Genomic DNA, 25783 nt, shown 5'->3' with positions numbered 1-25783 from the left:
ACCATTGGCGGGAGCACAACAGTTATGGGCAGGGACAGAAATACAGCACTGCAGGAGGCAAAACTCTTATGGACTTCAAGGCCCCTCACATAAGCTGAATAAAGAACTAACGAAAATGACTGTGCATCTATAGGTTTTGCATGCACTGGCAAAGCTGAGTCATAATATATTAAAGTGGCCACAATTTTTGAAGTAAATGGGAAAAAACCTGAACAGTATACTGGACAAATAGTCTCCTTTGGAAAATCAGTTTAAATGCCTTCAAATTAACAGATTTTGGAAATTTACCATGAATCGCACTAAAAAAAAGGTGACTGCTTGAAGACTGAAGGTGGTCAGCCAGCCAGGTGATTTCCACCAACACAGAAATTTAGAATGACCTAGCTAAGAAGGGACCTTGGATATCACCTAGTCCAGAGCACGTTTAGCTTCCAAGTGAGATCAGAATGCTCATGGTTTAGCATCTTTCCCTTAACAAAAGCAACAAATGCCTTTAGGATGGTTTCTTGTACCCTCATATATTAGGCTTTGCAGACACTACAGGACCAATGGCCTGGCTGGTGAAGAACAGACTCCTTGATGGATTGATAACCAGAAACACTCTGCATATACAACTGGCAGATTCCATTTTGTACATGAGATCCTCAGGCACCCATCTGTGCTGGAAATTTTCAGCCCCAAGGCAGCTGGGAGGCTTGGTTTTTTCCAATACCATGTCTCCTTATTGATGTTTGAGAGTGTTTGAATGTATGAGAGAAACACCTGGCACTTCCTCCCCTTCATGCATGGGCAATGAATCTTTTTCCCCATCTCTTTGCTCAGGGCTGCAGCTAGCATTAACTTTGTGCCTAGCTTGTCACTTTTAATTTCAGGCTTGCACACAATGGAAGAGGAAAAGACTTGGGAACTTGCCAAGATCCTCACTTTAAAGAGCAGAAACAGGAAAAGTTAATGAATGTGCTAAAAAAATCAGACAGTATTTTCATATCACAGGTCTAGTGCAAACTCCATGGCTTGACTTACCTTTGAGTGTTGCTATACTGAGGACCAGCTGAGGAATAGCTGAGGGCTAACTGGGGATCTAGATCAGAGTGTTAATAGTGATCAGAGAGAACTTAGAACAAAACAAATAAATGGTACTGAAAGGAAACCCACAGGGAGAAATACCAGCACAGGAAAAATGCATACATAGGCTTTGGGGGTATAAACAGCTCTGTCTCCTGACACCTCTTTGTCCCATATATTCAAGTCTGGGACCATCAATATTTGCAGGAGTTACTGAATTATCAGCCAAAAGAGTAAGTACATACAGTTTTGAGAAAGAGCTTTCTCATGGGTTGGTATGGTGATTTTAGAAAGTCTTTTCCTTGAGAGATCAAAATACATCTTTAAGGGTTAAATGAAACCTAGCCTTCCTCAAGCTGACATTTTTATCATAGTCTTCTACTCATCTTCCAGTCTCCCTTCTCATACACATTTACTTGGGAATACAAAGGAAAAAATACCCAGTGATTAAACTGCTTGATGGATTTTGTAATCACTTGCTCTATTCTGATGATAAGCATGGGATAAATGCAAAACTTGATGAGATTAGATGGGGTAGACAGATAAAACTGATTAGGTAGACAAAATTATCATTATACTAGAAATATCAAAGGCATGATTTTCCCCTAATATAACACACATACTATATTTGAACATCTCTTTTGTCTCTTACAGGGAAAATAAAATGCTTAAAAATATGCTTTGTTCACACCATTTCAGAATATATTATGTTTGAGAATGGAATAAAGACTGGTAAAATCCCCCCTGATATTTCAGGACAAGGAAAATGTGCCCTGCCTAGTGCCAGACCTCCCTAGAGTGGTAGATGACAGTTATGCTCCATGTTTCATCTTCAGATTCAGCAGCCATGGTAAAAAGAAGTGGAACTTGGCTAGAGTGCTCCTGCATTTCCTTCTCATCCCTGTCAGTTCCACTGTTAGTTTCCCTCATCCGGTTGGAGACAATAAGTCTGGAGGAAAGAAAAAATGGATGGGAAGGGAGGCTGCAGAGCAGAGGTAAGAGGAAGCACAGACAGCAGTGTGACTGTGACAAAGGAAGGAAGGATGGACCAGGAGCTTGGAAGTATATTTGCAGAAAATTCAGAATGAGGAAGAATGAGGAAAGGAGTCTTTCACGTCCGTTTCTACTCATGTCCCATCTTCTGAGTGAGCACTCTGGTGCATTATGAATGAGGACACATGGCAGCACACAGAATTTCCTACCTCTATGGTCCTTCAGGATGTAAGGCAAATGAAATTAAAATAAAACTTGACTTGAAGTGAAGCAAAGGGTGCAGCAAACTGCTGAGAAATAGGAAACTTAGCTAGAGGAACACTGGTTTTTGCCCAGTCTGGCAGCCTGAACATTTTTTAGCTTTTTTTTTTTTTCTTTTTTGCCACTTCTTTGTTTATCATTATATAGTAATACCAGTTCCTACTGAATCCAGTGTACTTCTCTTCTGTTCTGTTATGAGAGTCCCCTAAACAGAAGCTGAAAGCTGGTAAATGTGCTACTGCTTATGTATGATACCTCTAATCTGCTGCAATGATCTACAGCATTTTAGAAGTTACATGAATAAACAAATAAATGAGAAATATGGAAATCAGGAACAGAGAACGGGGGAAGAGAGGCCAGAAGAAATGAAGTGAAAAAAAAAATCCAGAGTGGAATAAAGATCTGGAACAAACCTGAATATACAACAGTATTTCAAAGAAATCTTTACATAGACCCCATAAAACTCATGATTTTCTGTAGTTCTTCAAGTTCTTCAGATTTGGATTTTGGATTTAAAGCAAGTGTCAAGTTAGTAAAAAAACCCCAAACAACCTAAAAACCCTAAGGAAAACCTTTCTGAAACAAAAGAGCTAGGTCTTTCTTTCTTTCTTTCTTTCTTTCTTTCTTTCTTTCTTTCTTTCTTTCTTTCTTTCTTTCTTTCTTTCTTTCTTTCTTTCTTTCTTTCTTTCTTTCTTTCTTTCTTTCTTTCTTTCTTTCTTTCTTTCTTCCTTTCTTTCTTCTTTTCTTTCTTTCTTTCTTTCTTTCTTTCTTCTTTCTTTCTTTCTTTCTTTCTTTCTTTCTTTCTTTCTTTCTCTCTCTCTCTCTCTCTCTCTCTCTCTCTCTTTCTTTCCTTCTATATATAGTTAATGGTGATTTGAGAGACAGCTTGTGTTTCCCTGTGCAAGCTTCCTATGGACACCTACAGGATGCTGACATTCTGTCCTTATTGATAAACAGAAGATGGTCAGGGTGGGAGCTCAAAGAAGAATTCTGGGTTGTTAACTCTCTCCCAGGCTCAAAAGGATGGTCCTAGTGGGTGCTTTGAGGTCACCTGAGACAGAGTGGGTCTATGTCAGTTTGTTTAGGCCAAGGAGCAGTCCCTGGACCTTGTTTACTCAAGAATACATTGCATATGGGTTGAAAGTGTTACACTACAATTGTGAGGCAAATCATTGCTTTTGAGTCCCTTTGGGACCCAGAAAGATGGATGAGCCAGCCTGTGGAGTGGAGACAAATACATATAAGGCATGTGATCCAACTCTATAAGGTGAAAAAGGACTTGTTTAGCAAGTCAATCTCAAATGAAGGAAATTAACCTTAAAGGACACTGACAGTCACAAAAGCCAAAAAATGTGAAAACAGACTTTTTTCCATGTTTTTCTTAATTTTTTTCCTGCCATGAATTAGAGACTGGAGGAGGAGAGGGTTGTTTCCTTGGGTTTTTTGTTTGTTTGTTTTGTTTTGTTTTAGGTTTTTTTGTCTATTCCTTTGTTGGAAAATAAAGAGATTCTGAAATTTTACACCCTGTAATTTCTGCAGCACTCATTGTCATGGGAGGCAACAAACATAGCCTACAGATGAGGCTCAGAATCTAACCCTTGTCATAGCTGAATACATGCATGCATAAAGACAGACTTTATTCAGGCTGCACTACAAATCTATAAAAATATGCCAGTGGAATTACCAGCCTATCAGAAAAATTGGCACTAAAAAACAGCAGAGTTCCTGGCCTGCTGCCCTCCTCTTTCCACAACCTGTGAGCAAAACTATAGAAACATGTATAAATACAAAATGAGATTGTTCTGTAGTGAATTTCAGGATCTGCTGCATTGTTGTGGGATGGCAGAAAATGTGCTCCCAGGTAAGTACATACAACACCATGCATGAGTCTTGGCAGACAGAGAGAAATAACAGAATTGCCCCTTGCCACTCCATGCTACAGCCACTGAGTTCAAGGAAGACTTGCGGAGATAAAAGCTAAGAAAAATAAGCAAGCATTAGCACCACAAAATACAAATGAGAAGCAAGGAAAATCCATTAAAGAATGTGAAGTACCAGAAAGGTAAATGGCTTTATCAACCATGAACTCCTCTGCAAAACGAATGTGACAAAAATTCTTCTTGCTTTTCCGAATTGCTGTGATATCTCCACACTGCTCAAAGACTTCCTGAATAATTTCCTCCGTTGCGTTTTCTGGTAATCCTCCAACAAACACGGTTTTACACCCAGGAGGTCTCTCTCTTGTTGAAGGTGGTGGAAGATCTAAGTCAAAACAGAAATCACATTGGAATACAAAATTTGTCTTTTGATCTGTTGGCTCAATTCACCCCTTTAATCAGTTCTAGGCAGCAACAGTTATTTGACATAGTATAGAGGCATAAGAGAGGGACAAGTGAAATAATTGAATATTGCAGAGATTATCCAAAACTGATTACTTGAATCTAAATGCTTTCAAGCTTTAGGTGGTACTTCAAACACTAATTCCTGCTGCTTCAGGTTGTTCTCCAGGACAGACAGCGTGGTCTTAAAGGGTTTTTCTTTTCCCTATACAGCCACACAAGACCAGAAAAACATTCTGTTCAAAGCAGAGGAGCTTCTGCAACTGATTTGACCCTGAGCACAGATCTCAGGTTCTAGTGCAGTGCATTCAAAGCCTGAACTGCGCCATCTCTGGCTCACATCCATCACTCACCACGCTCACCAAGTGTGTGGGCTGTGAGCAAGCCCATGCTGCGTACACCCTGTGCTCTTGGGCTGGACACCTTCCCCTGGTATTAGCATAATTTCATTTCTGTCTCAGAGTACAGGAGCACAGCAAACAGAAAATCAAAGTGGGAAACACCACAAAGTGACAGCATGATGAAAACACTCTGCTGGTTATCTATTTTGTCTTGTTGCCAGATAATGGAGCAGACGCCAGCACAGGGGAAGGATAACCTCATTGTTTACAAGTGCTCATGAGGTGGAGTAGCTGGAAATGCTACTTTCATGTATATACAGAGAGAATGTATACACACTTAAATCGGAAAAGCAATTAAATTTTTGAAAGCCGTATAAAAAATAAAAGCTATCATAACACTTCACCTGGTTTATACACAGTGAAAGTAATTCTCTAAGAAGGAATCTGACTAATATGACTTTTTTGGCCCTTTAACAGAGTAGAGGAGGTTACAATCTTAAAGTGTACATATATATATACATACATACATACTCACATACATTACCAGTTTGATTAAACTGTGATCTGGGTACACTGCAAATCCAGAGCATCTGAATATTTGCCTAATGTTCTCATTTCGCAGTGATAGTGAAAATCACTGGTATGATGGCTCTGAAACTCATGGGGCCAACACACAAAATCAGGGTTTGTGCCTGAGCTGGTATGTCAGTGGGAAGAGTTTTCCATTTGCACAGTCACAGAAGGAACAGGAGGGAACCTGGTCCCTGCTTTCAAAAAGAAGAAGGAACTCATCTGCCACGTTGAACCTCCTGAAAAATGGCAGAAGAGAAGGCACAGCCCCCTGTCCCTCAGTCTCCCTCAAAAAGCGACTGTAGCGAGGCAGTTTGGGGTGCAAGGTGTGTTCAGGGGCATGGATTGGTCCCCTGGATTGGCCCCTCTAACTACAGGCACCTGAAGGGGAACCCAGAGATGAACAGCACCATATAAGCTTAATGTTTTGTGACATCCTGATTTACAGGAAAGACAGGTATCAACTATGAGCAGTGTAGATCTTTGGGCTGTGACACCTTTCTTTAAGTATTTTTCTTTTTTGTACAAGCTGCGTAGGTTTTTTTACGGGACCTTACAGAGGTGAATAAGGATGCTCTTATACCATACCATGCTTTTACACACAGAATAGACCTTAGAGGAAAACACAGGCCTGTAACTAAAATGAATAACTGTTATTAGATTAAAAAAAAAATCACACAATGAATGTATTTAGGAAAGTAACATTCTTTCTTCAGAACCACTTACTTGGGTTTGGAGGGAAGAGTGTGCAGCTTTTGCAGTGAATTATTTCTTTGACTACAGGCACATCTGTTGGTGGTGGTGGTGGCACTAACCCCATGCCTGGTATCATTGGGTTAATCGGGGTGATTCCAGTCATCATGCTAAGGCTTGGATCAAAGCCTGGTACACAGATTGAATCTGTAAGTATAGAACATAAAATCCTGGCTTATAAATCTTCAAACTACCTGTTAAAATTTTATTGTACAGACAGTTTCACTTTAAGTTTGTTTTCCTTGTTTGTTTCCACAAGCATCACTGTGAGAATTAGGAGGAGGGGAAAAAGAAAAATAGGGGGGAAAAAAAAGGCAAAGAAATAGGGAGAAGAGAGATAGACAGAGAGAGAAACAGAAAGGAAGAGGGGGAGGGGGTGAGGAGGAGGGAGCTGCATTCTCAGCGAAAAGAAATAAGCTATGCATAAAGAAGGGAATGTTACATAATCTAAAATATTAACATGACTGAGTAAAACGTAGCACATTAACGTGTAAAACCATGCACCATGAATATCTGTTATTATCTGGAATGCAATTTTCTGTTCATAATGCTACTGTGGTGTTTACACTGCTTTCTGCCCAAAGCGTACAAAGAATATAATTTAACATTGATATGTCCTCTCCATCTAATTGTCAGACAGATTTATCTCAACACAGCCTTCTCACATAAGTGACCTTGATTTACAAACAATACAGAGAAAGATTCATTTCTGGCTGCTTTGTAGAAGTCTAGTTAGCCAAGACTTCTAATCATTTTACCCTGGAATATAAATTTTCAGCTGCAAAGAATGGGGTCTTTTTGAACCTTGGAATTAATTCCTTCTTGCCCTGTTATTTAATCGGATTAGTAGATTCTCCTCAACACATGTACTATTAACATATACCACTACAGCCTCATAAAGTAAAATGAGTATTTGGCAAGCATTGCTTTTTCTCCTTACTGATCTCTTTGCCAAGACTTTCATACGTGTTACTTAAAGCTGAAAGATTTACTGGGGAGCACCAGTGCTTTAACACCAAGAATTGTAATAAGCAGATGTTTCAGAGGAACTGGGAGCCAACTTCTGAAATTCGCTTTCGTTAAAAACAAGGCTTTGGGTTTCCTGAGGCATAATGAATAAAATATTTTGAGAGACCGATCTCTTTGTTGGCATAACACTGCTGCTATTTGGCATCATCAATTATTTAAAAGAAGAGAGTTACTTTGGTGTTCTACAGATTTTCTGCTGAGTTTTCTGGCTAGCAACTGGAAAGTATTTAATGATACGTGTAAACATGGGGTTTGGTAGCTCAGGAGCTTGTTTATTTTCAAGAAGCGAAGAGAGAAACAACTTCTCAATCATTTTAGACATATATATATATATGTATATATACATACATACACGAGATTTGAGCTAATTTTAAAAAGGCAGCATGATTAATGAAATGTGACTAGAGAGACACCAGTTTCTGTATCCTAAATCTGCTGTTGAGAAGCTATGTGGCCCCGGGTCAGCCCTCTGACCTTTCTGTATCTTCATTTCTGCATCTGCAAAACAGACACTGCAATACTCACTTACTGGCGAGTATTAGCTCACATTTTTATAGCACTTTGCAGGTGTAAAGCACTCTGTGGGGGCTGAAAATTAGCATTATTATTCCTGTGGAACATCCCTAATCATCTTCTCCGGGAAGGACAACCGAGGACTGAGAACTCCTCTAAGAGAGCTCATATCTGTCTCAACTGCACACGCCCTGTTCTTCCTGCACTGACTGTGAGCCCTCACCACCTTCAGGCAGTCCTGTACAACAAGCGTAGCAAGTGCACCGTAAGCAAGGATTTGCTTTAGGCTTAGTGAAGACTAGTATTAATGAAAAGTCATGATATTACATTACTTTTTTTATAAGTGGCTTATGAAAAGGATTTGCTCTGGGTGTGATGCCTTTTTTTTTCAGTAGGGATGTATATGCATTGCTTTTCAGATTTAGCTTTGAGACTTGGAGCCTGTCGTTTATTCTGCAAGATGCAGTGGTGGCCATATATTAAATATTCATGGTGAATGCCGGGAGATAAAGTTAGAGGTAAAAGGGCAACATATAATTCAAAGAAGTCTTTAGGCTATGCTAATAATCTTAATCTCATTTTTACGAGTCAGGCTTCTGACAGTCACAGAAGACCATCCTGTGCAGCACTCTCTGGCTGTGGGTGTAACTCCATCATTGCTACTTGCTGCTAAAACATCCCATAGAGTTCAGTGGCACGCAAACCAGGTCACCACACTAGCACCCAACACACTGTGCCATATCAGTCCACTCCTGGGATCAGGAGATGCCAAATGAGGCATTTTGTCCATCCCTCTGGACAACTGTAGGGTCCACTACAGTCACAGCCAGATATGAAACTTCATATTGAATCCAATATTCACAGGAGAGCTGCAGCATTCTGAGGCACGGGTACAAGATGATGGACAGAAGGCCAAGTTCGCCCTGTCCCATAAGTAACTTTCAGGCCCCCATGTCACAGCCAAGGAAAAAGATCATCATCTGGCAATGACGACAACCTTAAGACAACCACTAGATACATTTCAGCTTCTCTCCAGGGCTAGTGGTATGAAATAACAGCAAACTCTACCCAAACCACAAGCACATGCTCTCATCCAGAGTAAAGATGGCAGGTTTCAATCAGGTACAGTTTTCTGATTTTTCCTTTGGCAGTCATGCAGACACAGAGAAAAACAAATCCAAGGGAGATGGCCACAGGGAAACTCATGTCCACAAACACTGTGAATCTGGGCATGGGGAGGGAGAGCTTTTAGGCTGCATGCTAATCAGAACAGGTTTGTAAAGTAAGCAGAAGAAAATTATTTGCCACTAATTCCTCGCACATCCAAGGAAATGTGACTTTGTAAGTAACTTTGCCTGTGTTAAATAAGTACATGGCTTTGTCATCAGTTTCTTTTACAACTAGAATCAATTTGCAAGAGGATGAGCAAAGTTCTGGGGTCCAGTCCAACACTCATGGAATGTCCTTCTAGGAGTGCTGGGACTCCATGCCTTCAGAAGGTGACTGTGCTAAAGTATACTGAAGAGGAGTCAGTCAATAATTCTTGAAATCTAATTCCACATCTTGCAGGCACTAATCCATGCCCTGCTAAGGTCAATAGTAAGACTACTGAAGGCATGAACAGATTTTAACCCTGCCCAGGTTTACTTTCTCTGTCCTCTTGAATCAGTTGCTTCATTCTCCCAGTGTGTTAAATTGAGAATTAAATGCTTTCATACATAGCATGAGCACAGAGAGGATGCACAGGTAAGAACAGTTGAACACCCTGGAAATGAAAATCATTCTCTGAAAAGTAAAGACTATTACTATGCATTGCAGTGTTGGAAAATCCAGATGGATTTCTAAAGTGTGGAGCTCTTGTTTGGACCCTTGAAAGGACTGGTGGTGCTTGCACCTCCAGAGAAGCTGATGCATGCCACCTGGATATTGCTGACAAATCATGACAAGAGACTATAGATGGAGTGTCCAAAGGAAATACTGGTCTGGACTCTGAGGCGCAGAGAAAAAAGAACAATAAACTCACTGGAAAAGAAAGTCAATAAATTTGCCACATCTGTGATAGGATCTAGAAGAATCCCAAGTTTAACTATATTAATGCTATTGAGTGGTGCAATAATAGAAGTTGGATATATAGCTCTTGTCTAGAAACAAGGGATGATCATCCATCAGCACCACCACTGCAGGCTGTTCCACATCCTGGCAAAATGCCTCTCTGGAGTAGGGCCAGGACACCAAACTTGGCACTGGAGGCAACTCCTGTTGAATTAACTGGTAAGATTGTTGGTCTTCACCATGAAAGAGAATGGTAAGAGTTATGCAAGGATTTCCAAATATACGAATCAATCCTGCCCATGTATTATTTTTTAAACAGATCCCCTTAAAGACATGATTATTAAGATACTGTAGACATTAATATGTTACACTAAACAAAAAGATATTTTATATTTACATGCAACACATCTGAAGACTTAAAAAAGCAATATTTTATGCTTTCAGTGATAATGGCATTCTTTTTAAAGGGATCTATATATACTTATGCAGCTAGGAAAGGGTTTATAAATTATAAAAAATAATCTGGAAGAAGAGACAAAATTTTCATTTAAAAATGTTAATAAAAAATTACTAAATGAAACCACTAAAATGGAAAGTAATCAGAGATGATGAAGAACTTTAAGAATGGAAAAGCACACATTGATCAAGTTAGAGTCCTTGTGGATATTGTACAAAAGGCTTGAAAATTCACACATTTGTATAGGGAAAAAAAGTATTTAACATCAATATTTTGAAGTCTCTGCTCTGCCTAAATTTGGCAAAACAAGTTAATTCCTGTTTCATCTGATAAGAAATTGGCACGATGGAGAACAACAAAAACCTCTGGAAAGCAAATATTTGAAATTGGCAGTCAGAGAGGCAGTAAGAAAAACCTTGAACACATGGAGTAATTTTTAAAGCTTTTTTTCTCTTTCAAGTGGAATAAGAGATGAAAACTACATTCTAACACAGTAAGCAGTGTAAAATGACTGCTTTTATTAGGGTCCATTTTGGAAGGGCAGGAACAACTTTGTCTTCCATAAAAATAACCACACAATCTTGTAGAATCATCCTCCTTTCCTTCTTTGGCAACAGTTGCTGTCTGAATCACCTTATGGTTTTTTGCCAAATTACTGCTCTGCCCAGGTAACAAGGATGTTTACTCTTGCCAGCTGAGCTTTTGAGTATTTCACTCCATTGCCAATATTAAGTTACCACCACATTTCCACCAGCCCCTGCCACAAGGTATTTAACTGCTCAAAATCACTTTTTAAGGGATAGTCTCCTCTACAATTCATAGTATTAGCTCATGGGTGTGTCTTCTTTTTTTTCTTTTGCCTGCAACTGCCAGTTGTTTCTGTGGAGTTTTATGACAGCTGCCAAGTTGTATTTCTGTTGGATGCACAAGAACATCCACAAAACAGAGGTTTGTTTGTGATCCCCTGCACCCACACATGGAAGGTTACCACCGTGGACATCATCATCAGCCATGTGCCTCAGATCTGCTGGTCAAACACACAGAGAAATGCTGAGCAGTGAAAACACTGATCTGAGCACAAAACAATGAACAAAACTAATAAACATTGAAAAGGTTCCCATGGCCTTGGAATGATAGTTTTATACCTAAAAAATTGTCTGTTTTCTGCTAGGGAATGCCAACATGAACTGAAAGGACTAGGACAGTTCTGACAGCAGCCAGTAGTAAATGTATTAAGATGCTTGTTAAACTTTGTTTTCTGTGGAGGGAAAAAAGAGATTCTGGAGACCAGATATTTGAATGTGTACTTCAGAAGCACCATTGCTGAGTATTTTGAGAATGAATATTAAGTTGATTTCTAAAAGTTGAAATTTTCCTGAAAAAGAGCAAATCTAATAGAGAATCTGCCTCCATTATAGCAAATACACACATATAGATACATACATATGTGTATACATATATATATAAATATATAAATATATATATATATACTGTCACTAGAAAATAAATTGATGCTTTTTTTTTTATTTGAAATAAAGAAAGTACCTTATTAGAGTAAGGAAGAGTGACTCTAAAAACGTTTTGTATTTTTATCTAAAATTCTCCCTCAAAACTCTGCAGCCTACATGTGCTTTATTATCATCACAATCTAATCTTTTCCCTATAAGTAAATAAGAATGCATATTCAGCTGCCAGCTAGAGATCAAGGCTGGATCACTGACATTTAATTCCTAGCATCTTCTGAGTTTCACAAAGCTTTTGGTGGAAGTGACTCATTTGGTCAATATTCAGGGCTTCTTTCATCAGCATCTTTGAATACATTTTCTTGACCAGTTTAGACAGCATTAAACTTTGACAGTTGTCTGTCTCTAAAATAGATGCTGGATAGTCTGGTAAACTTCTAGGCACATAGCAATAAACAAAGGCAGGGTAAAAAGTGTCTGACAGCTCCTCCATTTGACCACAATTAGCCACCATCATCCTGTCTCAGAGCAAGGACCATCTTACTGCAGCCAGCAGCAGATGCTACTGGGGCACTAGAATAAGAAATAAGCAGGTAAAGAGCAAAATATTCTTAGCTCATATACATTGACCTATTATACCTCATATTTGCATTGATAGAAATCATAACTGAACAATGCTTTCTAGCAGGCATCTATTCCATATAACTTGATTTACACCTTTTTACTAAATCCTGCAATGTAGCTGCTTATATTTTGAATCCACTGGAACCTGTTTGTGTCTGTGGCTTTCACAGTTTGCTAGTAAATAGCAACTGAGTAGGGAACTGTGCTTGCTTTTCTTTGCTAAAACAAGGTGTTTGACAGTTCCAGGTGCATCTTCTAGTTCTTCCACCCTGACAGATCATGAATCCCCTATTCACGTTATCCACAAGATTCCAGATTTCACTTCTGCGTTTATATTTTGCAATGTGTTTGGCAAAGTGATCTTTGTCTCTGTGGAACTGCTACAAAGGAATATGAATATGGAACATCTGATTTTGGCCCCTTTTAAAATCATGAGAAGGTAAGTGCCAGGGCAGAGATGTATTTGTAGGTGCTCCTCTAGTCCTGAATTGCTGAAGAACTGAGTGCTCAAGACATGGGCAGATGCCCTTAGAGAGATGCTGCAGGAACACAACCAAAAAAGGATCATGTAAGCACAGGAGTCCTGCAGGAACAGGAGTAAGATGTGCAGGATCAATGCTGTGTGTGTGTTCCTGTGTGTGTGCACACGTGAAGGTGTGTATTTGGAGGAGTGGAAAGGAGTGAGTTGAGAAGGGCCAGGAAATCAGCTTCTTGACCTCTGGCTGTCTCAATTGTCCTTGGGATCTCTATTAACACCAATCAGCAAGAGCTACATTCTGTGAAAGAGAGCCTGGTCTGTAGCAAGTACAAGTCTCTAAGGGAGATTTGACGAAACAGAGGGTGAGGGGGAACACAGATGAATGTTTCTCATTAATAATCAATGAACTTATAATTTATGTGAACTCTACAGTATCTGCCAGACCCACTTCATAAACAAAGCCCTTGTAGCATCATCAAAACACTTGCCACTTGAAAATTACCTCTATGAGACATATATCACTGACAAAGCTTTAGGGCTGCATTATTGTACTTGCTTTTTGAAGAAAAGCACAATGTCTGCACAGAGGAATAGTTTACAGCAGACAATCCCAAAACTTTAGATGCTGTTCTTCAGAGCTAGTTATGCTGTAGCTGAAAACACTAAAAGCAAATCTGTCCTCCTCTTGATCCCTGCCCACAAAATCACTTGACAAACACTATATTTAGAGCAGTATACACGACAAAGACTAAATTAAAGAAAACCACCTTCTCTTTATACAAGCAAATCATGGGGTGAATCCTGGTTCATCCTTTATTGCTGCAGTGCTTGGCACAACAGGACCTCAATCTTGTTTAGAGCTTCTAATGCAATGCAAATAATAGGAGAGAATAACAAATAATAATAATACAACAAAGCATTACCACAATGGATGCCACTCTCCTCCAAAGGTGCAATTTCAACACTGTTGTGTAAAGAAATCTGCAATGTTAATGTTATTTCTAATACTGTTTTTGATTATGGATAGCCACCAGTGCCATTTTTACCTCAGGGGGGTTTCAGGCACTACCTGCGCATGGTGGACCTATTTAGTTTCCTCTCAGAACATGTCTGCAAAAAAGTACCTGACAGACAAGCCCAAGAGTGATCTGGAAAACTCAGGACCTACTGCTGAGGGAATCTGATGATGGCTTGTCAGTTTTTAATGCCTGACAGCTGCATGTGTAAGAAGCTAAACCAGGAAAAAAGTGACTAATCTTAGTCTCCATCCACAATCAGCTGCTCTTCCATGTGGAAAACCCTCTTCCTATTGCAGCAGAAACTTGTGAGGATGAAAATTGAAGTGGTAGAAAAGAGAAAAATAGCAAAGAAGGAGAATTGTGAAGAGAAAAATCAAAATAAATGCAGGGAAAGAGATGAAGGAGAGGGAAAGAGGAAAAGACAACAATATTTTCTGAATTTCTCTGTCCATGCCTTATCCACAGCCTCTTTTGGCCTGTGCCAGGATTTTGAAGGATTCATGAGTTTATAACACCTCACAACATCCAAAGTACTGACCTTCCCAAAGTCTCTGCTGTTTAAGAACCTTTCCACTGAATAGGAACAACGGGCTTCTTCCACCTTTTCACCAATAAATCACTTCCTTGCATGGGGTCAGTCACAAGTTCATTGTGAAGAAAACAACAAAAATGCAAATTGTGCACAGTGCCACCTGGTCCCCAATTAATGGCTCCTGAGCTGGTTTGCAAAAATATGGGGCTGGCCAGTATGCAAGATGCAATGTAATACATTGCCTATATGCTATAAAATGTGCACAGCTGTTATTTCCTGACTTTCAAAAGTCTTTGTACACTCACTATTTGCTGCTTAGGACAATCCTCCTCTATTCTGAGATTTTTTCCTTCCATTTCTTGTATTTTGAGCTCATCACAATGGACTATTTAGTAAGGTTAGCCTTAGGCAAACTAAGTAGCCTCTCTAAGCTCCACTGGAAGCTGTTCAGTCTGTCTGCCAAATGAATCTCTTCCTAAAATAAAACTTTGTCATGTTCCTTGAAAACAAGATCACCTTTCACTTCAAAGCCCTAGAAAATGAGAAAAGAAATAAATAAAACATGATTACACAGCCTAGGAACGTTAATGGATTTTTTCTTGCTTGATATCTAGGAAAGTGCTGTATTCCAGAAATTTGAGAGGCATTTGTACAGGCACAAAGAAGAAAAAAGAAAAAAAAGTTTATTGGAAGATATAAGTTCCTAGGATGTAAATGAAGACTGAAAAGAAATTGGAGAAACAGGAAAATATTTAATTCCCAGGCTATGCTAATACTGAAATATAACCCTTATAATAAATGAAACATAAAAAGCTTTCAGTGTGTAAGAGATGGTAAAATACCATCTTCTGGTTAGTAATGTGACCTCAGAGAAAATGCGCGAAAAAAAAGAAATTCAGACATTCCATTGGACATTTTCCAAATGAAAACAAAAGGGACTAATTTTTCTCATGAATCATGGAAGAAATTCTGGCTATTAAGCTGGAGTTACTGTGTGGATTCTTGTATCTGTGGAATGCATACAAACACTCTCCTTGCCTTTCCAGGGTCACAGAAGCAACAACAGCCTTGCCAAAACTGGAAAGAAGCTGTACAACCCAGAAAGGTGTATCAGCTGCACAGTCAAGTTCTCCCAGAAATACAACAAAAACTGTGCTCTGACAGACTGAAGGGTCCTTCCAGCCCTCTAGCCCAGATACCTGCCTCTAACAGCAGTTCTCCAATTTTGGCACTACAACAGAGCCATTCTGAAGCGACACTTCCACATAATATTTTTCTAACCTCCAACACTCACTCTGCTACTCAGGGGCTTCCTAAAGCAGAGAAAGTTTTGTACATCCTCCAGGTTTATTTTTGGATGAAAATACCAATGAGCTTTATTGCATGGGATGTATTTCTTTCAGTGCAATTACAAGAGATGACAGAAAGTTGTCCTGTGAAATCAGCTGGAAAATCTTGAGTGACGATATTTCAAAATTTTAACCAAGTTATTCTACATGCATGCTTCTCTTTCCAGAGCCTGAACAAACAACCAAAAGAGAGACTTAAGTGATAATTTTAAATGATCATTCTTGGTACTATTTTCCTAGTCTCTTTTATGCTAGATCATTTAAATAACAGTGTCAAAACTCTTAAATCTATTGTATCTTTAACCCACTGAGTACTAGAACAAGGTTAAGTATACTAGATATGGTAAAGATTTGCTGTCTGCATATGAATGCAGTAAGAAATTTCAATATTTTGTATTATCCTCCACTAGAACAGTTTGCCCTCCATACAGTTTATGGCAGTAACTTGTAGGACAATATTTGAATGCTCTGTGCATGAGCAGAATACATGTTGGATTTGAATTTGATTAACTAACTGTTGAGTAAGTAATAGGGTGGTACTTGGTGAATTAATAAACTGTTTATTGGTTAACAATTAACCAAGAATCCTATCTTGAGAATACTATGCTACATAAAACATGATCTGAAAAGAATCCAGAGTTGAGAGCAGCAAGTAATGCTCTCAAGTGTCTGTAGAAAGAGCTATCTTAAACTCCAATGCACTCTGACAAAGCTATTTGGGCTAGATTTTTTGCTATAAAAGCTATCTAGCACCTCAGCAGCCTGAAAACAGTCCTACGTGCTTAGGTCTCACTGCAAACACAGAGTCTTGGTGAGTCCAGTTCTTCAGGAACATGAGAAACACCATTTAGCTTTACATAAGCAGGTGCCTTACTTTACATTCTTTCCCCTCACATAAGCAGGTATCGTAACAAAGAGTCGGCTCAGGCCACGGGCAGCACGGCTCCCTCCAGACCAGAAGGATTTGTGAATTCACAGGGGTCACAGCTAGGTACAGCCCCAGCACTGGGGGGCCACGTGGCGAGGAAGAGAGTGATCTGTAGTGACAAGGGAGCTTGCGCTTAAGACAGAGATGGCAGAGGATGCAAAATCAGACTCAATGAGCAACTAAACAACCACTTTGCATTGAGGATGGGATGAAAGTTGTATAAACCAAGAAAAGGGAAAGTACCATCCAAAGTATTATTCCTCCCACATTCAAAGGAGGAAGAAGGGCAAAAAAACCCCCATGAAATTTAGTCACAATTCTCAGTCAACCTTCTTTTCTCCAGCTTTGGATAATCCACAACACCCTCATCTTTGAATGATTTGCAACACCTTCAGTTTTTGGCTAGAGACCTCCCAGAAGGGAAGGTAATAAAGTCTGCTAGATAAAACCAGGGTATGTTGTTTATCAGGAGAGATTTTTTAAAATATTTTTCCTTAGTAAACCCAAGTTCTCAAACACAAATAAATAAGTGGAAAATATTAAATAAATTAATGCTATAAACTTTAACAGGTTAACAATGCTTGATCTGCAGCTTGTAAGTTCATGAATGTAGCATTGGGCTTGAGCTAAAGATATTTAGACTTACAGTTTTTGAAACATCTCTTAGTTACTGAAGGCTTCCTTTGGTCACCTCCTCGCTTCTCAAATTTCACAGGGTTTGAAAATTTTCTGATGCATTCATTGCAATTCAAGACACTGTTTCGAATTCCCCTTCCATCTATGAATTCAATGATTCAATGATTTTTTGTAGATCTTGATGATATAAGCACAAGGGCCCTCTCAGCTCTCTGAAGTGCCTGTTTGTGAAGTGTCTGGCCATTGAGGCAGCCAGACTCAATGGCCAACTGGCCAGCAATGGTGGTAACTGGAGTACTCTCCATGGCTAGTAGAGAAATCCAAAATGGGACAACCCTAGCTTCAGAATACAGCAATTCCTCTTCATGCTATGTGAGTACAGTAATTATCCCATTGACCAGTTTAGAAGAGGCTTGACATTAAAGCAGTGTGAGGAGAATGTGCATCATGCTAAGGTAAATAAGGGTAGTCCATATGACTGAAAGCTGTTACCTTTTAGCAGACTTAGAAAGAAATTTCTGCAAGTTTTGACATCCAGGTCACAACTGTGAAGTTTTCCAGCACAAGTACAATAATTACCACATTATGAATAAATTTTTCAGCTCATCTCCATTCCTTCTGTATATCCCACTGAGCAGAAAGCCCTTCTTTCCACCATCTGGGCATTTCTCTAGTACAAGGAAGGTCAGCAGCAGCTAGAGATGCCAGAGTAGCCAGCTGCTCTGTAGCCTCCCTCCCCGGGGCCTCACTACCAGAGCCATTATCAATGGAACTGTGCGGACTAATAAACCTTGATTTTGGCAAATAGCCCAGGGGCAGCCAGCTGGAATGGGTTAAATCATCCTGAAGTTCTTTTAAGATACTCTGGGACCTCTGCAGGGCGGTGCACAGAAGTGGGCTAATGCCTCTGGTCCCCAGTGACTCCTTCCATCTCTCCTGTCTCTCACAGCACAGGGAAATGGATGCCTCAACTAATAATAAACTGGAGCTGAGCATGTGGAGAACACTAGGCCAAATATAAAACAGCTGGGGCTCTCTGGCCAGCCATTAGCTTAGCTCAATCACAGCATTGCCTGGAGTCTTCTAGAAAGTAGGTAAAAATTAGATGAGTAAATAAGAAACTTCCAAATAACCAGAAAAAAAAAATACATCTTGAAACATTTGTATAAAGCTCTCATGTCTTATCAAGGAATATAAATTCCTTATGACATAGCTTTTATTTTCTAACAAACCTCTCAGCATGTTCTTCACCAAAAAAGGGACTAAAACCATGAGAAATGTTTACAGGAGGAAGGAGTCTTTCCAAGAACACTTGCATCTCTCTACCTCCAAAATAGCTTAACATACAGGCATTGCTCTTGTCTTTCATTGTGGGTAAAATAAAAGGGCTGTATTTCACTTCAGAAAGTGGCAGTCTTGACAACATTCTTACAATGTCATATTTCATTACTTAGTTTAATAAGAAAAAATCTTGTCTGAAAAGAAATCAGGAACTTTTAAAAATTAACAACATACTAGAGGAAGCAGACTGAGACAGTGCACACAGAATTAGCTCAACTTTTATTCAATTAAGGAAGAATCCAGGTTTTGTATCTCCTGTGCATAATTTTAATTAAGATTATATTAGTGGTTGTGTGCAAAACTGGTGACTTAAAATTCTTGCTGTTAGAAAATTTCATCTGCAATTTCTGGCAGCCTTCACTGAAGGTACAGCTGCTAATATGCAGAGCAGTGAACTAAGCGCATAGCAATTTCACACTCACACACAATCAACCCTGCCATTCAGAAATGAAATTGCCCTTCTTGGTGTTTACAATTTACCATCAGAACACTCCACATGTGACTGTCTTTAACAATACTGCCAAGCAAGGTTTGCAAACAGCAAGAGCAAAAGATACATTAATTATTTCAAGAAGTATCTATTTTTTCACAAATTAAAATAAAGCCAAATGATGTCAGACTTTCTTTCAAATTATAAAAATTCTTTATCCCATTTTTAGTGAAAATGCATTTCTTTGTAACAACTGTGAGCTAGAATATGTTATGCACATTAAGATGCTTCTTTTGCCTCACTCCATACATTTCCACAGCTACAGTTCTGTCAATAGCTTTATTAAAAATCTTTTTTTTTTCAGAGGTTTGTAAGTCAACTGTAAAAGTAAGTTCCAAGATGAAAATAGGCAGAGTGTTGGTTGTCAGTTCAAGGATATACAATAGTATTGTTCTTCATATATCTTTAGCTTTTTTTTTTTTTTTTTTTCAAATATGAAAAAGAAAACCCAACCCAAATCTTTTTCACTGGTTTTGTTAAGCCTTGTTTTACAAGGTGTACAGCTACAATCTCTGGTAGTAAAGTAATATAAAATACCATACAGACACTTACAGCATGCAAATGTGTTGGGGATAAAGGTGTAGTTGTATTTGAAATTCTGTGTACAATAAATACAGCATAACTGAGCAATGTGCAGTTGTATTCAAAATGCGATGTACAATAAATGCAGCATAATTGAGCAATGCTCAATAAATAGTGGGTAATTATTTAAGACTGAAAAAAAAACTCTTTAATAAAGTCTTTCCCAAGAGGCTGTCAAAGAAACTGTGCAGGCATAAAGGGAAAGATAAGGTCTTGTCTTGATTGATTGATACAGGTCAGAAGCTGGCCAAAGAGATGGAAATTCAAGTGCAGGAACTAAAAAACACTTTCCATCTGAGACATGTGGTGCGATTTGAGGTAATGTTAATAATTGTATTGAAAAGAGAGAGAATAATGTTACAGAAAAACACCCAACAGACATAGAACTAATTGCCTGAAAAAAATACCTATTTATATATAAAAGGAATTTTAGAGGAACCAAAGACAAGGAAGAGAGGAGAGCACAAGGATGTCAGTGCTAGCCAGTCCAAAATGAGTCTCTTCGTAGAAGACAGGCTGAAAGGCTTGTGCAGTAAAGACCTGGCAGTGTGGCACTGTGCATTGAAGGGGTCAGGGAAGCCAATTAAAGGTTACCCCTGGATAAAGGATAAAAGAAAAAGGTAGGAGAAAATTACTGCAAGCCTCTTAGAAAACCCAGACTCTCACCTGGCATACCATGCTCTGTATTACTCCCTCCATCCTCTCCAAGGAATATAAAAGCACAGCAAAAACAGGACAATGAGTATCATCAGGAACATTATAAAGTAGCTTAGAGGAACCATGGCTGAAAAAGCCTTGGATTGCTCACTGGGGAGAAAAGGTAGTTGTGTAGGAGCACGACAAAGCTCATGAAATTTTATAGAGGAGGGAGGTGGACAGGTACTGTGGACCCCGTTACACGATACAAAACTGAGGAGCATTTAGTGAAATAAATAAAGAGGTTATAAAGGAAGAACAGGTAGGTGGAAACACTTGCTAATTGCAACAAGAATTACTCCCATGAAGCTCCATGTTACATAAAACTTAATTGAATGATGATCTTATCAGAATTAAAATACAAAGAAAGAAAGAAACGCAGACAAAAACCACACAGAGAAATACATCATACACCTTGGAAAACAAAATTGTTCAAAGTAATAGAACAGGAGGCAGGGTCATCTATTATTAAAATCGTCTGACACTTCCTATTACAACACCCAGTTGTCAGTGGCTTTTAGCTTTGCCAATCATTAACAGTTTGGACGGAAATTTTACACATTGAATATCTGCCTGAGGCTGAAATACTCTGGAAAATTTTAGTCTGAACAATTCAACTGCTGCACAAATGGACCCAGAGAAAAGTCCTTGTTTTTTTTTAATTTCATTATTTAAAAAACCCTGATGTTGTGTCTCAGCAGCTGTAGCCCCTCCAGACTTCTGAGGGAGGATGTAATATTTCAGAATTGAAAAGCCTTTGTATTGGAGCAGTAACATTTGCCATTCTCTTTAAACTCTATCTGAAAATTCAGGCAAATTATGCCTTTGAATAAAATTATATTCACTCATACTCTGAAAAATAGGTCTATTTTTGGCTTTAATAGCTGAAATCACAAAGGATTACATCTTCCATGAACATCCTGGATTATGTTTGTGTCTCTGCTCAGCAAATAAGGAAAGAGTTAAAGCAGAAAGATCTCAGCTATTGTTAACATTTGAAATGATTCGTTTCAGCTTTTTATAACTTTAAACCTAAAGTTGCCTTGTACTTTCTTTGCCTTCAGTCTGCGAGGTTTCCAGCTTAGCTGGTGAGGACAAATCTAACCTTGTGACACTTGCTAAGATCATAGTGGTTAAATCAGAAGATTGTCTGAGCAGCCTAAAAGCCTGTCAGGTCTGGAGCAGCTAATTGGGTCTTGCTTCATATGTTCTGCCTGTGATTTTTTCCGACAACAGGACACAGAAAACAACAATGCCAGCAAGTAGAATTTTCCCCAAGTCTTGCTATTCTCTCCTCATTTATGGGAAAAAATATCTTTCATGACAATCCTAGAAGAGTTTTGCAAAGTTCTAAAAGTTTGGCTTTGTTCGCTTGCTGACCCTTTCATTTGAAACATTTCCACTCTGCAGGAGTTTTGAAGAGAAACCAACTTTTCAGACTACAGTGGATACATCATGACCAGGATACATCTAGTTCACTCTGAACCAAGCTGTTAGCTCCTCACCTAACACCAGCTTTATCAGGGAGGCAGAAAACAGCTTTTCAAGCAGTAAGTAAAGGCCAGGCAGACCATAGCAGCATTTTGCATCTACTCCAGGGCCAAAGAGAGAATGTGTCAGAGCTGGTATCATCTTCCCTCCCTTGCCCTCCTCTCCATCAGGAGAGGCTCAGCTTTCCCAGTTGTTCTCAAATGGGCACAGGAAAAGGCACATAAAGATAGTGGTGGAGGAGGAGAGAAGGGAAGTAACTGGCCATGCCATCAGCTAGGTTGGCATGGGGTGGATGGCTTAAAATCTGTAGGCGGCCCATATGGTTTGGCTGGTTGAGTCAGTAGATTTGCTTGGGTATTTTCACACCAGCTGAACTGATTAGCTCTGTGGGTCATGTTCTTGGCTGTACTACAGCTGTATTCAGGGAAGCCTAGAGAAGAGGATTTTAGCACCTGGGACTGCCAGTAACTGCTCTGTCCTTCGCTGTGTGCAGAAGTGGCTGCAGGACAGTTTTGAGTTCTGTGGGGCTGTGGTACTTAACAAAGGCTGCTAATGGGCCATGTGCCCTGTGCTCTGCTCTGCGTAATGCCACCTTTTAACCACCTTTGCCACGTCAGTGAATTTTTGGCCTTTGACATTTTAGGCAGCTTTATAGCTTATGTGCACTGCTGAAATGGGACAGAAGGATGAGGTTAAGAAAGGTCCTTTCTAAGCCTAGCATAAGGACTTTTAACTCAGCCGATAAATCTGCTGTTCAGAGAGGCTTCCAACCAGCTCCTTTAGTGTCTGGGTCCCAGCACTGAAAGGATTTATGTTTCACACCATGTACTGTAGTTCCAGATATTTAAATCAAGAACATACTTGTCTGAGCTTCACAGGAAAGTATACTACTTCAGATAGAATTATGGCCAGCATCTTTATGTTTTGTTGTCACTTAAACATTAAACAGCTCCATGCTGCCTTGTACAATTCTCAAAACAGTCAGGTTTCTCAGATTAAATGCCAGTCTCACATTATGAAACAAGTTGTGTTTCTGAGAACTAAATCACAAAATAACTATGGTACCAAGCCAGGAATTCATGTGTAATAATATTGCCCCCACCTTTTCCAACATTTCCAGATTATAGGTCTTATGTTATCATGAACAGTCAGGGTCATGGTACCCCTCCACACATGAATTGACGTCATTCCAGATCACAGATGAGACATAGACCATCCATCAAAAAAACACCTAATGTGGCAGAAGTAATGGAAAACCCTTCCCACTTTATCTGCCACTTCATAAATCTGACTGCACTTGACTGAATGTTTTTCCCTAGGGCTTGTTAAATTTCAGCAGAATTCTCTGTCATATTGTGAACTGAATGTGAAAAAGTAAAGTGACCAAACTGATACTCAGCAAAGCTAAAATGCATAGTAATACTAATTCTGAAGGTCAGCAAACCACAACTTATTAGAATGATTTTCTAAGAAAAATAAAATGCGGGGGGTGGGGGAAGAAAGCCTCTTCAGGAATAAAAGAAGCTCATAGATCTCAAATAAAAACAAAAATGGCGAGGAGATGAGAAGCAGAGGGCTGATACAAGTAAGATAAAAAGGTAAACCACCCAGCAATTTCTTCTTTGACATTCTCCTTTGATGGCAACCTACTGCAAAGTAGAATACTCTAAAATAAATATTTTGGACTGCACTTTACATCCATTTCCACCAGTGAGACTACACTGTAACTAGCAGGACTGTGCCAGGGTCCCAGGTGGCAAGGATGAAAACAGAAACTCATTATGGAATAAGAAATGTAAGGACTCTTTGGTGAGAGCACATTCCCTGCAGACTGCTACGAAAGTAAAAAGAACATTTAAATAATACTGGCCCTTGATCCCCTCAAAAGCTGAAAGCACATTTATTCAGCTTGAATTCCAAAATCCCAGCCACACTTTTATAAAATGTGCTTGATCATTGTGTAAGACCCTTTGGCATTTTCTTTCAGAGAAAAGATCTCCAGATGTTATTTTTACAGTTCATCTTAAGTAAATATACGTGTTTAGCTAAACAGGCTTAAATGCAAGAGGCACCTAAGAGAACAATGATGAAATGCTTGACTTGATTTATGGACCAACTGTCAAATTCTTCTTTAGAACATCTGGCTGGTAAGATGATTTGAAAACTTTTTCTGTCAGTGAATACAAGCACAGTAGGCTCTTCTCCCTTACAGACAGCTCTAAATTGTAAATGTAATTAGTGGAGAAGTGGCATCAGAGTGTATGTCTAAAGTCACATTCAGCTCATCCATGCTCACAAAATATTCATTCTACAACACTGCTAACATGTAATGCGCAATCATTTACAACTGTTCAATTGACAAACTATACAAAGTATCAGCTTCAAACCCTGAAAGTTGCTACCTACAACCTGCACAGGCAAGTGCAAGTCTGTCTCTCATGATGGCCCTTCAAAGTAAGCTCATGGGCCTCCAAGACAACTTCTTCAAAGCCACTGTGGCCTGGATTTGGTAGCTCAGCCTTCTTCCATGTGCCTGTACCCATTCCCTCTAGCTTTGTCACAGAGGTCCTGCAGGAATCCTTGGGAGAGAGGAACCTCACCCACCCTCTGCCCAGCTCCCTCTGTTTCTCAGCCCACTTTCTGCAGTTCTCCATGAACACAACAGCTTGCAAGGACATAAATGCCACAGCAACATTCCTAATTCAAAGGCTGATGTAATCGAAACTCCACAAAGCAAGGCTGATCCCAGGAAAATTGAATTTTTCTCTCTGTCTTCCCCTGTTTTGCAACAACATGACAACTCAGAGATGACACAATCCAGGAACCCTTTCTGTAATTCAATTCTAGTTCTGAAGAAAAAAAATCTACTTTCATCTTGGGTCTAATCTAATATCAGGGAATGATGAGGTTTTTTGTGAGGGATTTCTTTGTTCCCTGAGGAAAAAAAAAAATGCAGCAGCTTTATAGTAGAAATCACTTACAGATGAAATGAAGATAATACCAATCTGGGCCCTCTCTATAGATTCAGAAAGATTCATATCACCAACACCAAAACATCTAACCACAGCATCTCAGACAGGAGTCTTTAACCTCCTCATATGGAAAATCAGGAAAAGGTGGAAAAGGTGACGATTTCGTAGAGTGATTTGTCCCACTTACAGCAATTTCTGCATCCCCTGAAGGAGATTTTTATCTCTTTTCAAAAGCTATGCCAGAAACCTACTGTCATCACAGGCCTTTCCTTGTCACTGATGTTGGGCATCCAGTAACAGGGAGGCAGAACCATGTACTTCTTTTCTACAAAGAAATCACTGCATTACCTTATTAAACACCATCAACAAAAAGGAATTAAATCTCAGACTCAGTGGAAAAATTACTGTGAACTAGAGAAGCAAGTTAGAACAGTCTCATTTCAGTAAGGCCACATTAGAAAAGACACTGTTATATTCTTGGGTGGTTATGCATACAGGCAACAGCCAAGACATTTACTGACAAGGATGAGATTTTCAGACATGTTTAAAACATTGAAGAGCTTCATTACATGAAAGTTTCAAAAAAGTCATTGAGTAGAAAACTGTTGCAAAAGGGACAAGATGAAGAATGTGTCAGACTGAAATGGAACAGCAGTCCTTTTTGAATGAGGCAAAAGGGATTCAGAATATACAGAGCATGGGAAGAGAAGCTGGGGCTTTTTTTTAAGACATTGTGTTTATAAATGATAAGAAAAATAAGTATGGAAGTAGCATATTTGTTTCAATTTCCAAAAGTATTTGACAAGTTT

General features: G+C 39.2%; 1 protein-coding gene across 6 annotated transcripts in view; it reads right to left on the bottom strand.

The window, feature by feature from the left end:
- Positions 1-25783, bottom strand: part of ENOX1 (ecto-NOX disulfide-thiol exchanger 1) — a 307210-nt gene that overhangs the window by 93031 nt on the left and 188396 nt on the right. For 5 of the 6 annotated variants that reach the window (XM_066313327.1, XM_066313322.1, XM_066313323.1 and 2 more), the window contains 2 exons: positions 6296-6469; positions 4375-4581 (listed from right to left, as the gene is read on the bottom strand). The exons of the other annotated variant lie outside the window; for it this stretch is intronic. In XM_066313327.1, the coding sequence (XP_066169424.1) occupies positions 4375-4581; positions 6296-6469 (381 nt within the window). The remainder of the gene's footprint in view (positions 1-4374; positions 4582-6295; positions 6470-25783) is intronic. 6 annotated transcript variants of the gene reach the window in all.

Source organism: Sylvia atricapilla, chromosome 2 (genome assembly GCF_009819655.1).
Source record: "Sylvia atricapilla isolate bSylAtr1 chromosome 2, bSylAtr1.pri, whole genome shotgun sequence".
NCBI classification, from domain to species: Eukaryota; Metazoa; Chordata; class Aves; order Passeriformes; family Sylviidae; genus Sylvia; species Sylvia atricapilla.
This window is presented reverse-complemented; position numbering and strand designations above follow the sequence as displayed.